Source organism: Canis aureus, chromosome 24, assembly GCF_053574225.1.
Source record: "Canis aureus isolate CA01 chromosome 24, VMU_Caureus_v.1.0, whole genome shotgun sequence".
Classification (NCBI taxonomy): domain Eukaryota; kingdom Metazoa; phylum Chordata; class Mammalia; order Carnivora; family Canidae; genus Canis; species Canis aureus.
Genome location: NC_135634.1, coordinates 31171899 through 31186972, shown reverse-complemented (window position 1 = coordinate 31186972; position 15074 = coordinate 31171899). Strand labels below are relative to the sequence as shown.

Below are 15074 nucleotides of genomic sequence, written 5' to 3'. Positions count from 1 at the left end.
CTTTTTAAAGTGAGAAACAATTACTGAAAACTGAAATGAAAGTCTTGGTGCTCTGCACTGAGATGTCACCTGTGGTGGACAGAATAACAGCCCCCTGGCAGACGCCCACGGCCTGATCCCCAGGACCAGTGACTAGGTTACCATGCATGACAAATGGGGCTCTGCAGGTGTGATTAAGGATCTTGAGATGGGGAGATTATGCTGCATTATCCAAGTGGGTACGATGTAGGCACAAGGGTTCTAGTGTAAGAGAATAACAGAAGCAGACATCCTATAAGAGTCAGACAAGGAGATGGGATGACAGAAGCAGAGATTGCAATAATGCCCCTGCTGGAAGGATCCACAAGCCAAGGAAGGCAGTAGCCCTTGGAAGCTGGCAAAGGCAGGGAAAAGATTCTCCCCTAGAGCCTGTAGAAGGACCATAGCCCAGCTGTCCCCTTGACGTTAGCCCCATAGGACCCATTCCAGCCTTCTGGTCTCCAGGAGTGTAAGAGACTAATCTGTGTTGTTTGGAGCCACCCCACTTGTCATGGGAGGCTCTGAACACAGTTGAATGCTGACAATAGCGCCTCTGAACCTGTGTTGGTTGTCTGCCTGGAAACCAGCCGTGGAAGTAGAAGAACCCGATGCCCCCTGCCAGGCTGTGTGAGCCACCATCTCCCATTGGTCAGCAGTATAGCCTAGGTGATGGCTGCTGTCCCCATAATCTGTGACTGTTCAAGACAAGGTCATGCAGGAGGGCTTCAGCATTTCCCAGCCCCTCTCTGGGTGGCAGCAGCAGCCTGTAGAGGAGCCCCAGCTGGAGCTGTCCCTTCTGATGTGAGATGTCATTACCCTCCATATGATAGCTCTGTCATTCACTCGGTAAATATCTCAAGTGCCAAGGATGTGCTCAGCAGTGTGCTAGGCTTGGGGATATGGTGGCAAACAAAACCCTACAGCTCAAGCCCTGGTCCCTGATCTCTTGATTTGAAGGTAGACAGCCAAGAGACGAATGCGTTCACTTGTGCCCTGATCACTCACCCTAACCTTGGGCCAACACGAGGGATGCAACAGTGAAGGGATGGTCTGTGAGGCTGCATCAAACTGAGCTAGCACGGGGTGGGCTGGGATCCGGAGCTCTGCAATGTTTGTCCTTGCTGACCTGGCACCAGCCCACTGAGGCCTTAGACTCAGCCCAAGCCTGGATCAGACCTGTCACCCAGAGAACTTCTGACTGCCGCAGCCAATACCAGAGGGGACACTTGCATGGCTTCCCCATCCTCCAGGCTTAAACTTTGCAGCCCCTCAGACTCCAGCCTCTCCCATGTGCTTTTCTTACAGATTGAGGGGACCCAGAAACTGCTCAACAAGGATCTAGCAGAGCTCATCAATAAGATGCGCCTCGCCCAGCAAAATGCCGTGACCTCCCTGAGCGAGGAGTGCAAGCGGCAGATGCTCACAGCCTCCCACACCCTGGCCGTGGACGCCAAAAACCTGCTCGATGCCGTAGACCAGGCCAAAGTTCTGGCCAATCTGGCCCACCCGCCTGCAGAGTGAGGGAGGGTGGGCGCCACCTGCCTGCGTCTTCTACCCCTGCCTGTAGTGTTACCTCCCCTGCGCCCCGGCCCCTGCCTTGCCTTTGGTCATGTGGGTCTTCTCAGGGGGAAGGCAGAGGGGAGTCCTTCTTCCCTTGCCACTTTGCACGACCCCCTCTCCCCACCCCAATCCCCAGACTGTGCTGCTCAGGCTGCAGCTGGACCGAGGGGACTCAGGGCTCTAGATGCCAGGGGGTGACAAAGAGGGCTCAGAGGGAGCACGGCTGCCGCTGGCCACTCCCTCCTCACACCCGCCTGCCCCCCTGGGGTGGGGGTAGGGGTGTCACACTGGTGCCCCTAGTGGCCACGATGGCTTTCCGCATAGACATGGCACGCCTATTGGAGCCAAGCCATTCCTTCTTCTTCCGCCCACGGAGGTCCCCTGATGCACAGAGGAGCTGGGGAGGGGCTTTCCTTTGGGGGTGGGCGGCTGGCGAGATGAGGGACGGGCCTGGCTTTCTTGTACAGTGTATATTGGAATTTATTTAATGTGAGTGTGGTCTGGGCTGACAGCCGTGTGCCCCCCTGAGGGGGGACCTGGGACACAGTCCAAGAACAAGCTATTGGGAGTCCGGGCACAGGACGCTGTGTTGTCAACACGCCAAGCGTCGGGGAGAAGGGGAGAGACGAGGCCAAAACAGGACTTGGACCACAATCTACTCTCTTCCCCGTGCCCTTTCTCTCTCTCTCCTTGACCTTGCCCCTTCCTTCTCTCCCTCTTTTCTTACTTCTCCTCTTCTCCGCCCTCCTTTCCCACCTGCCTCACTCCTCCCTCCCTTGTGTTTGTGCAAAACACTCTTTTACCTTCTTTCTATTTGACTTGTGGATGAATTAAAATTGTACTATTTGCTTTGTGGTTTGATTGTTTTGTTGGCTTGACCTGTTCTTTGTAGGGGAGGGGACAGTGACCTTGGGCCACCACCCTGGAAGAGATCGATTGTACCCTGTTGGGCACAGATCAAGAGCCGATGCCAGGCTCAAGCACAGAGGGGTGTGTGGTGACACAGGGGCAGTAGGGACAAGTGTGTGCTCCAGCCCCTTCATCCCTGCACCTGACCAAAGGGTGACTTTCCAGTGGGGACCCAGGGCAGACCCTCCAGGTCCACATGAGGAATGCCAATGGCACCCTCTCAGCTGGCATGCAAACATCTGGGGCTCCAGCAGGGCTTGAATGGTGTGGGGATGCTAAAGAAGGATCCCACAGCTGAATGAGCACCGGCCTCAGCTTTATTTCATCTCTTTACTCACATGCAAGGGGGATGGGAGATGGAATAGCATGAGGGAACATCGCTGCACCAGGAGATAAGGTCTGGGAGAGCTAGGATGGGGAAGGGAAGCTGGGAGGAGCTGTGGGGGAGACAGAAACCACATGAGTCACCATGTGGGGGTCTTGGGAAGAACTGAGGACTGGGAGTCTGGGCCAGGCGTTGCAGGTTTCATCTGTGTCTGTCAGGGAGGGTCGAGTGGGGTACCCCAAAGGCTAAAGGGAAACTGGAAGTTCGCCCTACTCAGCTTCCTATCCAGGGTCCCCATACTATCTGGAGAGCCGATGTCTGCATTTATTAGCTGCTGAGGTTCTGTCCTCAGAGGGCTGGACAGGCAGGGGTGAGGCCTGATCCCCGGGCAGGAGCTTCTCCTGCCTCCAGCATGTGGCTGAGGGCTGTGCATTGCTGGATTCCAAGGTGCAAGGAATCCAGGGCTGTACAGAGCAGCTCAGAAGCCATCACAGGACTTCAGGAAGGACCAGGAGGCCAGGCTGGAAGGGAAGCAGTCCTACAGCTTCTGCATTTACACAGCAGTCAAGGTGCAAAACCATCCAGTTGCTTCTTTTCATTCACTCTGTGCAAACATCACACACATGTTTGTGCTGGCCACCACCTGCCCTATGGACCGGAGGGAGGAGCAAGCTGCAAACTTGAGTTGAGTCAAGGATGGCCCTGGGTATCTTCCTGGTTTGTCAATGTGCATTCAAGGACAGATGGCAGGGACTGCAGCATGGCCAAACCTTTTGGGACCGGCTGGCGCTGAGCCAGTTTGCAGAAGGGAACGTGAGAGAAAGCCAGGACTTCAAACGAGCTTCCAGAAGGGTGGGATGGCCCAACTACCTGCATCCAACCACACATTCCTCCGCCGTGCAGGTCTGACATGTGCCTCTACCCCATGTGGCCCTGCTTACCCCTTTCTTTCTTTCCAGGAGAGTCTTTACCATTGTTAGACCCTCAGGATTAGACTCTGAACTTTATTCTATGTGGTTTGAAGACACCCTAGCCTGCCTTTCCAAACTCCTCCCACGGCTCCCACACAGGAGCCCTAGCTCCCTAGCCCTAGCCTGTTCTCCTAGACACCTCAGGCTCATTCCTGAATGCAAAATGTTGGTCACAGGCCTTCTACCCCCTGGGGCACCCTCTCTTCTCTCCCCCCATACACCCATTTTTGAGGTCCTCTACCCCCTGGATCGTCCTGCTTGCTCCTCCTGTTACTCAGTGTCTTTATTGGCCCCTGCAGGAGAATCCTACAGGGCTTCATATTGTCACCATCATATCGAAACCTTCTGCAGAGCAAGTTCCTTATTTCTTCATTCCTCAGCACCTAAAACAGGGCTCTGTGCCCAGCAGATTCTCTGCATGCAGTACAATAACGTCAAGTGAATTAATTGACCCAAGGAGTCTTCGATGACTAGGCCAGTGTAGGGACTCCACAGAGAAGCACCTGCAGTCAGATGGCGTTGACCCCATAGGCGTACTCTGAAGGAGGCAGTGGTTACAGATGTCAGTAGTGCCACCTTTGGGTCAAAGCAAGGAACAGGAAATCAGATCATTCCAGCCAGGAACGGAGGAAGAAAGAGTCCAACGGTCCCCAGGAAGCAGACGATAATAAACAACCAGAGGAATATCCTATCAATGACCATGGCCACATACTTCCAGTCTTCCTTCACCTGCAAGTAGAAATGGGCTCACAGTGACAGAGGCCCATTGCGAAAGGGGAAGCATCCCACCTGGGCACAGCCTCTGGGGGCAGCAGTGGCCGCACTGAAACCTTGGGAAGCTAAGGTTGTCTCAAGACTCAAACAAGCCTCTCCTAATGAACTCTGCCCTATTTCACCCTTATGACATGACCCAGAGCCTTTCCAAAGACTTTCAAGTTCCAGCTACAGGGGGCTAAGGTTCTAGAAGCACCAAGGGGCATGGACCTTCCCAGGTGGTCTGCAGTGATTTAAACTCAACTCTTGGCAGGGGCACCTGGGTGGCTTAGTCAGTTCAGTGTCTGCCTTTAGGGCTCAGGTCATGATCTCAGGGTCCTGGAATCAAGCCCTGCGACTGGCTCCCTGCTCAGTGGGGAATCAGCTTCTTTCTCCCTCTCCCTCTACCCTACTATTGCTCTCTTTCACATTCTCTCTCTTTGCCAAATAAACAAAATCTTTTATAAAAATTTAAAAAATAGACAACACCCAGCAGTTACAAAATGGTGAAGACTTTGCCCCCATTAGCCTCCCTTCCCAATCCCACACCCATTCCAGGAGATAGAGAGGAGGAGGTAGGTGAGGGTAGATGTGGCCCAAGGAAGGTTGGGACAGTCAAGGGGGGTTGGTGTGCTTTGTGGAATTTGGGCTTACAGCCCAAGCAAGCAGGTCTGGATTCTTACCTGCCCCCAGATTAGATATAATGATTTTTTTATCCACTCAACAAGGCCACCCGCTAATAACCATCTGGCCTTCCATCCTTCCCTAGGTGGATAAGAAGACATCTGTGATCCTAAGCAGTGACCTGCTGACCTAATAATACCAGGCACAGGAGGCACCAGGCGGTGGGGGGGAGAGGTCACCAGGTACAACCAAAGTTCCCCAGGGTTTGTGGATGAATAGTGAATTCCACAAAATGCCCAGAGCCCAGAAACAAATAGGATTGGGGGGAAACCATCAGGACAAAGGAGGAAGGATGCGGAAGCAGCAGCATGATTTATCTGATTTATCATTGGACAATAGTCCCTCCGCCTCCCTCTGTCCCCTTCCCCACCACCTATAGGGCAATGGTGATAAGGATGGCACGGGGACTTTCAGCACCCGAAATCCCTCCCTCTCTGGCTTGCTGTTCTCCAGTTAGCCTTAGCTGGGCATTCTGGGCCGCTAGTCTGTCACCTGCCAGCTAGACTTTATCACAGTTTAGTCCAGACTCCCAAGGGCCACAACTGAGGGAAACAGGTCCTCATGGAGAGGAGACTAGATGGTCTACACTATCACCTTGGGATGAGAGGTGGTCACCAAGAGGAAGAGCCCCTCTCCTGGCCCCAACTCACTGAAGAGTCAGCATCCTCAGATCGCAGGTGATCAGCAATGTAGTGCACACCTTCCAGAGCCTTCTGTATGCGAGGTGACAGCAGAAGCCCACCCTCCTGCAGCTGGGCTTCCGCCCTGGGACCTGAGGCCCTTTGGTGCAGACCGCCATGGCTGCAGAGGGCACCCACGGCCGGGGATGAATGAGCCGCCCACACCCATCTGTCTTCCTCTTCCTCCTCCCCTTCCTCGTCCCTCTCCTCCGCATCCACGTTGGTCTCCAGCCAGTGATAAGAGGAGCTGGGCTTCAGATCCGGGGCGTCGTGGGGCTCCAAGGGGGGCAAGGGCCGGTTCATCAGAAGCCACCGGGGCACACAGCCCAGAAAAGCCACCCGCACCCAGCGGGGCATAGTGTGGGTGCTGGGAGAGCGGTGGTGGACGTTGAGGACAAAGACCGTGATGACGATGGAGAGCGTGACGAAGATCATGGTGAAGAGCAGGTACTCGCCGATGAGCGGGATGACCAGGGAGGTGGAGGGGATGATGTCGGTGATGAGCAGGAGGAAGACGGTGAGCGAGAGCAGCACGGAGATGCAGAGCGTGATCTTCTCGCCGCAGTCCGAGGGCAGGTAGAAGACGAGCACGGTGAGGCAGGAGATGAGCAGGCAGGGGATGATGAGGTTGATGGTGTAGAAGAGGGGCAGGCGCCGGATGACAAAGTAGTAGGTGACGTCGGGGTAGATCTCAGCACAGCAGTCATACTTCTTGGTGTTGTAAGTGCCGGTGGCGTTGACGATGGCCCACTCGCCGCTCTCCCAGTAGTCCTTCAGGTCCACCATCTGCTCCATCTGCTCCAGGTCGATCTTGGCCTTGTCATAGGTCCAGGAGCCGAACTTCATCTTGCAGTTCTGCTGGTCGAAGGGGAAGAAGGTGACGTCGATGCTGCAGGAGCTCTTGTAGATGGCGGGGGGCACCCAGTGCACGGTGCCCGTGGAGAAGAGGTGGGCCTTGGTCATGTGGGTCACGGCAAACTCCCCATCTGCACTGGGGAGAGGAGAGGAGCTGGGGGAGCCGGCACAGCCCACCTGCCCACCCACACCAGGCTGCTCCAGACGGCCAGCTGCAGGGGACCCCCAGTAACAGAGCCGGGCCCGGCCAGGTTGATTTACTCAAAGGTATGAGGCTCTCCCGGCACACACACATCTAGAGCTGCCCGAGTTGTCTTTCAAATGCTATCTTTCAAAGCAGGGATTTTGAAGAATATAGGAAAATACCAAGAATTCAAAAAACCATCACTATTAACATTCTGATGTTATATATATCATACGTATTTGATCAACACACAGATCATGTATATAATTTTTTACATATTTATAAATGCATGTGACATGTAGTCTTATGGCCTGTTTGTATTCATTTAATATTTTAGGGTGATTATATTTTCTCCCCCCAGCAGATAGTGAGCCAGGCCCTCATCTGCAGAGGGTGTCACATCTTTCCCACCTGGGACCCTTAGTTGCTCAGAAGAGACCTAACACCTTTGCTGGTGAAGGGAGATACCTCCTTGGCTCCATCCACTTACTGGGCATTTCTGCACCCAGCCTCATCCCCTAGGGCCTGGGCAGGAGCTGTGGGGGATGGAATGGGAGACCCAGGCCTGCCCTCAAAGAACCATGAGGAAATGCGATGTAGTCCCAAATGCCTGTAACACAAGGGAGGCAGGCAGTCTGGCAACAGTAGCACAGCGGCAATCCAAGTACTCCCCAAAACCCATTGAGGGTGGGGCGGGGTGGTGGGGGTGGACCTCCCTTTTGGCTGGAGTGAGCAGGGTCACCTGAGGGTTGCCAGTAGGATTGGTGGTGAGATGGAGTGGAGAGCCTACTAGTGCAGAGCAGCGGAGGGAACAGAGCAGAAAGGACTCACAGTGTGTCCTTGGGCTGGGGCAGGTGCAGGGCATAAGAAGGGGTGGTGGGAGATGACACTGTGGCTTCATAGGACTAGGCATCCAAGAGCCCACCAGGGCTCTGGGAACACTGGAAGGACAGTGACCATTCCATGGGGCTTGCCGAGAGCCTGAGTCCGATTCCCTGGGGAGGTGGTGCTGTGGGCTCCACGCCTTAGTGTTTAAGGGCACAATTCCTTAAAGGCAAGGGAACCCGAAGAATACAGGGGAAGATAGGCTCTTTCCCATGGAGAAATCCCAGGCTAGAGATTGGGAAATGGGAAACTTTAAAAGAGAAGGTTGGAAACAGGAAACTTGGTGGACAGTAAGAAACGGGTCAGTGTAGAAGCTGAATTTTTTTTTTTTTGCCACCACACAGAATTACCACTAGATGGCAACAGGTACCCCATTTCGAGGAAAGAAAGGTGCAATTTCCTCGACCCTCCCTGTTTAGCCTAGAGTGGACAGTCTGGATAGAGGAAACCCTTCTTTAAATGTCTGCAAGAATTGGTTTTGGACTTTCATCCTATCAAAAGAATGTCCTGTTTTAATCAGGGAACACTGGTCGAAGCTTTCTGGACAATCTCAAACTTCAGGTCATATCTGATGCTGGGACTTTGCTCCTGATTTCTCCCAGACACAAAGGGAACAGGAACTAGAAGGATCCTGGGTGCTAGTCCAGGGGTCTGTTAGTCCAGCGACAGGAGCCAACACCAGGCTTAGACCTTCTGGTAATCTGTGCTGAATGTGTGCTTGTGGACATGGCTCAGGGCAAAGGGCTTTGAGTCTCACCAGGATTGGGTGGTGTGAAGGGGTCCTTGTATTCCCCTTTGACCTATCTGAAGATTCCGGAACTCCAAAGTGGATCTGTCTCCCTTTATCTTATTGTTTAAAGATAGCTCTTCCAAATTCGGGTCAAATGAATTGAGAAGGCCCAGACTACATAGGTCTCTTGGCAGGATAGCTTCCAACAACATTGAAAATGCTGTCTTGTGCTAACATTTTCAAAGGACTGGGGCCGGGGTAGGGGACTTCACAACATACAATGTTATTATCCAGAATTATTTGATCACACGACTGCTTTTCACACCTATTCATATCTTGGAGAACTGGTGCTCCTTAGAACCCCAGGTCAGAAAACACTGTTAGACAAGCATAACATAAAAGCCAAACATCTTTTAAGTTCTGATTTTTAAACGAACAATTACCTGACACCAAACACACAAATGAAAGACTAGATCTCTATATCTTCTTTTTAAAAATATTGTGCTGTTGGTGTTCACCGGGACTCTCTTTCCACTCCCCTGCCTTTTATTAGCTTCTCATCATTATGTTCAAAGATGGCTCATTTTTGGTCTTGAATGCGAGGAAGCTATAAATAATATGAGTTTAAAAAACATACCCATACCAAGTGAGTTTGCTCCCTTGAGGCTGTCCTCCCTCCCCCTGGGGTGGCGGTTTACCTGCTCCAACAGGACTGCCATCCTGCAAACTGCCAACGCTTAGGCAGTGTTTCCAGAGCCTGCACCAGCCACATTTTTCAGATATTACTCAGTGTTGGCAAATCGTGTGCCGGGAGTACAGTACCGTGCACTAATTCAGAGTGGGTACTCAGTAAATTTTGGTGTATGAGTGAAAGCACAAAACAAAAGAAAGAAAGGAATCAAGAGGAGAGGTGGAGGGGGTGAGGATGAGCAATGAAGGAGTTGAGAGGGAGGCAAGGAAGCGAGACACAAGGGGGCACCTCCCCGGTCCGACCCAGCCCAGCTTCGCTCTACCCACCCCTCCCAGGGGCCTCCTGGACCCGGGGCTTCCTACTTGTTATAGAGGACAATGTCAGGGATCCAGATCATCTCCGAAGGGACCCGGAGGGATGTGATGTTGCCAAAATCGGCCGGGTTCCAGTGCAATTTGTAGTCAGTCCACTCCTGTGCGTGGGGAGGGGAGTCGTGTCAGAACCGGTCCTTGGGGTACACCTAAGGCCGCCTGGGGACCCCCTGGCAGCGGCTTTGGGAGCACCCCAAGTGCCTCCCCTAATCACATGGAAGAGAAAGGGCTGTGAGGCCGAGACTGGGCTCTGAGCTGGAGATTGGGAGTCCAGCCTGTGAGAACCAACCCCCTGCTTTTCCCCAACTCTAATACTCAGAATCCTGGACACGCCTGGACCACAGGTCATCCTAGCCCCACCTCTGGTCCTTGTTCTGCTGCCCTAGTGGGATGACCCCAGATAACCACCTCATCCACTTGTAGAACAAGGTTTTTTAGTGCCTTACAGTTTACAAAGGATTTCTTACACCCTCTGTCTAGGAAGAGCCTCCATGGGAGAGCTGGGGAGGGATGGTGAACAGGGGAGTATTTCCCCATTTTAACGGGTAAAGAAACTGAGGACAGAGAAGCGAAAGCATCCCCTCCCGGGTTATGCAACTGAGACTGGGGAGTCCACAATGACTTCCAAACTGTGCTCCAGAGAGCCCCCTGGGAGGCCCAGCAGGGAGGGGATATTCTGGGTCCTAGGCTTGCTGCCAGCTGCTGGTCCAAGTGAATCCTTCTCAAAACCAGGTATGTATTATTATAATGTTCCTCTTTGGCATTAACACAAGTGGTGATCAATGTGGATTTGCCTATGTATTTATTTAATGCCACTGTAAGCTCCATGAAGCCAGGGACAGCAGCTGGTTCAATTCTGGCACCCTAGCACCACGCCCCGGGTAAATGCTCAGTCAGTGTGTAGCTGAGCAATGAAAACAATTCCTCCTTCCTCTAACAGAGTCTGGTTCTATTTCTGGGAGGGCTTCCCACATCCTTTCTGGACCTGAAAGAAACAACCAGAAGATAATGATTGGGGTCAACGCAAAAGGCTGTCCTTTGCTCCCAGGGGCTTTTCACAATTAAAATAGTAGCTACTACGTTTATGAACCCACTCCTTTTGTTACAGGCTCTTATAGATGATTCTTTCTAATCTGCACAACAATCCCACGGGTTAGGGTGAGGAAAGTGATGTATGGAGGGTACGCTGCTAGTAAGTGGCAGCACTGGTATTTGAATCCTGGCCTCCCTGACTCCAAGCCTGACCTCATTCCAGGGGCCATTTTGCTTGTGTACATCTTCACTAAAATAGTGCAACGATACACTCTAGTAAAGGTAAATCCCCTGCATGATGCCTTTTCCAGTCTAAGGATAGTAGTGTAACGTTTACACAAAGTATCAACCTGGTAGGAATCCAGGAAGGAGTGAAGGGAAATAGGAGCATTTTCAGGAAGCAGGTACATGAGAACAAAAGCACTGGTCTAGCTCAGTGGTTCCCAAGCTTCAAGCACACAAGTCCCAGTTTGATACTTTTTGCCAATACGTGTGCTCTACCTGTGTCATCACGTACTTGGTATTTTCCTTTAAGTTGGCTCACTCTTTTTAAAATTACATAAATTTTGAAATTTGACATCACTGACCTAAACTAGAACATCAGGAGCATTTGAAAATATCCGCTAAAACATGAATAGAAGACTATTACAAAAAGATTAGCAAAGCAAGTAATACCATCTCACGAAACACTGCCATCGGTGCCCAAACCATACTTGGGAAGACACCGGTCTTGGAGCAGTATTGGCCGCTCACCTGTAGGGGAAGTCTTAGGTGCATAGAGGAGCCAGGGTTGCAAAATAAGGAAGGTTTAAAAAGTTTGTAAAATTGTCAAGACTTCTCAGGACGTGGATGAACAATTATGAGATTGGTCTTCATAAATGCATCCTCCTCCCTCTAGTCCATCATCTGTCAAGCTTTCAGACTCAATCACCATTTGGAGGGTATCTACACCTGTGGGTTACTGTCATTGACAATGGGTTGCCAACGCAGGCAACAGATTATACTGTTCCCATTTAAAAGATGAGGAAATGAGACCGTGATAGGTTAAGTGACTTGCATCACAGGGTAGGCAGAGGCAGTGCTGGTTGGCATGACTCCTTCTCCGGGGCTCCTTCCTCTGCTCCCCAACCCAACCCTGAAGGCCAAGGTGACCTGCTTGTGGGGACAGTTATGGCAAGCCAGGTTCTAGGTCTGGCCCCTGCACTGAAGGACTGTGTGGCTTCCCAAGTCCCTTACTGCTAGGGCCTCAATTTGTACATCTGTAAAGATGGGCCATGAACCCCCTTGCAGCTGCAAGGGGAACAGTGTCAGGGGGTCCCGTCCACATGTCTCACCTAAGCATTCCATTGTAAGCTAAATGGCCAGTAGAGAGCCCTGGGGCCAGGGAAAGTAAGGTGTTCATTCAAAAGACTCAAAATAGAGATGTCAATAAAAATTTTGACCATTGTGGTTTTCTGAGTGCCAACCTCTGAGATAGGAGATGGTCAGGTTATCAGTGGGGCAGGAAGAGGGAGTAGTGGGGGAAAAGTAGGCAGAGGGCTAGTTCCTCTTTCTCATGTTCCCCCACCACCTCTACTTCTGGGCCTGGGGAGGGGCTGGGCAGAGCATGAGGGGGTAAAGTGGGAAGGAATATATTCAGGCTGTAATATAGCCTATGCCCCCAACAATAGTACATCAAAAAGGAATACATTCTTTGCCAGAAGTGATGCTGGGCCTGGAGGCAGCTTCCAGACCTTAAGAAACCAGCAGTTTCATTTCCTGTCTCTTGGGACCCTTGCTCTGGGGTCCCTGACCCTCCAGGGGAGGCATCCAACTGTGTGTTGGAGAGAACTCATGAAGGGACTCAGTATGCCTCAAGAGGGTGAAGGGGCCAAGTGGGCCCAGCTTCCAGACATCCCTGCTAAGGAATGGACATGAGTGAAGCTATCTTAGATCCTCCAGAGCACACCAGCCAAAGGTTAAATAGCACCAAATAACACCACTAATTGCCATGCAATGTGGAGAAGGCATCCAAACTCCTGGCCACAAAACTATGAGAGTTGACAATGTTGCTTTAGGCCATTACGTTTCAGGGTAGTTTTTAGGCAGCATAGACATGGAACACCCAGCATTCTCCTGCAGAAGGAGTCTGGGGTTCCAAGTTGAGCACACCGGGGCTCCCCCTTTTCTAGCTGAACTGTACCCTGCTTCAGGCTTTCCTCAGCTGTAAGATGGGCAGAATGAAACCTCCCAGGGGTTTTCAGTGACTACTCAGAATGAGCAGATCTGCAAACACAATAGCCAGCATACAGGAAATGCCTCTCCCCAAAAGGGGATGACTAGGTTGTAGGTGATATTCTCAGGTGCTGGACTCACAGTCTCGCGGTACTGCCCCTATGAGAAGCAGTCTGCAATCCGCCGGCTTTGGGAATGTCCCAAGTGGCAACGCTTACTTGAAACATGAATCCAGAATCCCACTGTTTGTGAGACAGTTCCTGGGAGTGTCTGGGGTCAGTGGACTCCCACCCCTCCTCTTGCCTCAACCAGGGAAGATGCTCTCACCTGCTTTAGCCAGACGTTGGTGGTCATCATCTGGTTCTTCTCATCCTGATCAGTAGAGAGATTAAGAACAACATTGTGATGGAGCCAGCCCCCACCCCTAACAATGTAGAGTGGGCTGGGCTGATGCAGGGCCCCTACTCACCAGAAGAACCTCTTACATGACACCCCACGCCCAGCCCAGCCTGCCACCCTCTTCTGACACTGCCACACTTACTCGAATTCTTCAGGATCACAGGGGCCCCTTGGATCCTCAGGGTTCATGTCAAATAGAACACACAGAGCTCCTAGACAGCCCACTGCTGCCAATCAAGGCCCTGCCAGGGGGGCTGCAGGGCTGGGAGAGTGGGAAGGAGGAGAAATGAAGCTGGGAAGGGAGGGAAGAAGGACTGGGGCTGATCCCAAGGGGGTGAAGCACGGGGGGGACAGGCGCACCACATCAATGAGTTGGGCAATAGACAGCCCAAAGCGCACGATCACCACATCCGAGGTGTTGGGCACTGGCCGCGCCCAGCGGTTGTAACCCTTAAAGAGGTGTTTGAAGAGGCGGTCCTCAGCTTGGGTATGGGAGGCTCGCTGTGCTGACCCTGTGAACAGGAAGGAAGAGTGGGGTCTCTGGGAGTCCATGGTGGTGGGTGCTCTGGTCCCTCTCCCACCAAATCAGAACCACTCAATCTCAGTGTCCTCATCTGTAAAATTGGGGACACTATCCAGAACCTATCTCAAAACACTGTTGAGGATTGAATATAAGAGTGTATAATGGAGCTTAATGAAGCAAGCAGTGCACGCTTAGAGCTCAAGAAATGGCCGTTACTCTGTGACTATTAGATATGAGGGCAAGGAAGTAAGTGCTAGAGAGGAAGGAAGAGGCAGTGGAGTGGAGAGGACGCCAGACCTGGAGAAAAGATGCAGCCTTGAACTGAGGAGCCCCAAGGGACAGCAGTATGGGGGAGATACTTGGTCAGTATGGGGTGAGCATCAGACAGAAGGGCTTCATGCATCTCAGTGAGCCTTTCATTCCCATCCACTTGTCAATGAACCACTGGCTAATGCCAACCACAAAATCCTCTGCCACTTCAGGCATCTCCCCCATTTTTGCTCAAACCACTGGCTTTTGCTCCTTCTTATCAACCGGGCCAAGTGTCCCAAAATTGATGAATCACTCAAGACCATTTTCACCATGTTTTGCAAACGGTTTCACCCTGCGTGCTTCTGCTGCCTGAGCAAGCCAAGGTGACTGCGCTAAAACCCAGAAAAACACATGAACAATAGTTGCCATGTATCGAGTGCCTACTGCATCCCAGGTGCTAGTCACAGACTTTCATTTCATGTGCTCCCCACAACAGCCCGGGCAGGTTCACACTCTGCAGACGAGCAACACTGAAGCTGGCGGACGTTCAAGGTGACGCGCCCAGAGCTGTGAGCATCCAGTCACCTTCTCACTGCAGAATGAGCTACTGGAAGTTCCTTGGCAGTTGCTGTGAGCCCACCTGCAGGAGTCTCCTCCATGCTGCATGGGAGCCCACAGGTGTGACGTGATGTCCTAGTGATGACACCCACTCACCTGCTGGGATCAGAAGGAGCCACCACAGACCAAGCTGTGTCATGGATAGGACTGCAGAGTGGGAGGAGCCCATGGCTTCAGTGGCCCGGGGTCTGGCTTCCCCTGGACATCAGAAGGAGGGCAGGCTGGGGCTTTGCTGTGGGTTGAGGCTTGGACCTGCTTCCCTAGTAAGGCTTCCAGGTGCTGACACAGCAGAGCTCCCACTGGATTCTGCACAGCTCCTCTCACTGTGGAACCTGAACAAGCCATAGAAAGGGTCTTAGGGTCATGCCATGGAGAGGGACTCAGGTCGTTTGTTTCTCACACGTCACAGAGCTATGAAAG

At 52.3% G+C, this 15074-nt stretch overlaps 3 protein-coding genes across 5 annotated transcripts in view; 1 reads left to right on the top strand and 2 right to left on the bottom strand.

Annotated features, from left to right (window-relative positions):
• PTK2B (protein tyrosine kinase 2 beta) overlaps positions 1–2427 on the top strand; it is a 126448-nt gene extending 124021 nt beyond the window's left edge. For all 3 annotated transcript variants that reach the window (XM_077868755.1, XM_077868753.1, XM_077868754.1), the window contains one exon: positions 1324–2427. In XM_077868755.1, coding sequence (XP_077724881.1) covers positions 1324–1539 — 216 coding nt within the window. In that variant the 3' untranslated portion in view covers positions 1540–2427. The remainder of the gene's footprint in view (positions 1–1323) is intronic.
• A 392-nt stretch (positions 2428–2819) lies between these two features.
• On the bottom strand, positions 2820–6878 carry CHRNA2 (cholinergic receptor nicotinic alpha 2 subunit). Its single transcript, XM_077869660.1, has 2 exons — positions 5871–6878; positions 2820–4512 (listed from the first exon to the last, which is right to left on the bottom strand). Exons 1-2 carry the CDS (start codon positions 6861–6863, stop codon positions 4387–4389), a joined length of 1119 nt encoding a protein of 372 aa, XP_077725786.1. The 5' UTR covers positions 6864–6878; the 3' UTR covers positions 2820–4386.
• A 2725-nt stretch (positions 6879–9603) lies between these two features.
• On the bottom strand, positions 9604–14695 carry LOC144296399 (neuronal acetylcholine receptor subunit alpha-2-like). The gene is made up of 4 exons (XM_077869633.1): positions 14677–14695; positions 13625–13773; positions 13190–13234; positions 9604–9717 (listed from the first exon to the last, which is right to left on the bottom strand). The coding sequence occupies exons 1-4, from the start codon at positions 14693–14695 to the stop codon at positions 9604–9606; spliced, it is 327 nt and encodes a 108-aa protein (XP_077725759.1).
• Between the last annotated feature and the right edge of the window lie 379 nt (positions 14696–15074).

Excerpts from the sequence above, each read along its gene's own strand:
- CHRNA2 (XM_077869660.1), bottom strand. The coding sequence starts at position 6,863 with ATGACCAAGGCCCACCTCTTCTCCACGGGCACCGTGCACTGGGTGCCC. Across the intron at positions 4,513-5,870 it reads CTGAGGATGCTGACTCTTCA|GTGAAGGAAGACTGGAAGTA; the intron begins GTGAGTTGGGGC and ends TTCTACTTGCAG.
- LOC144296399 (XM_077869633.1), bottom strand. Across the intron at positions 13,235-13,624 it reads CTATTGCCCAACTCATTGAT|GATGAGAAGAACCAGATGAT; the intron begins GTGGTGCGCCTG and ends TCTACTGATCAG. Across the intron at positions 9,718-13,189 it reads CCAACGTCTGGCTAAAGCAG|GAGTGGACTGACTACAAATT; the intron begins GTGAGAGCATCT and ends CCCCACGCACAG.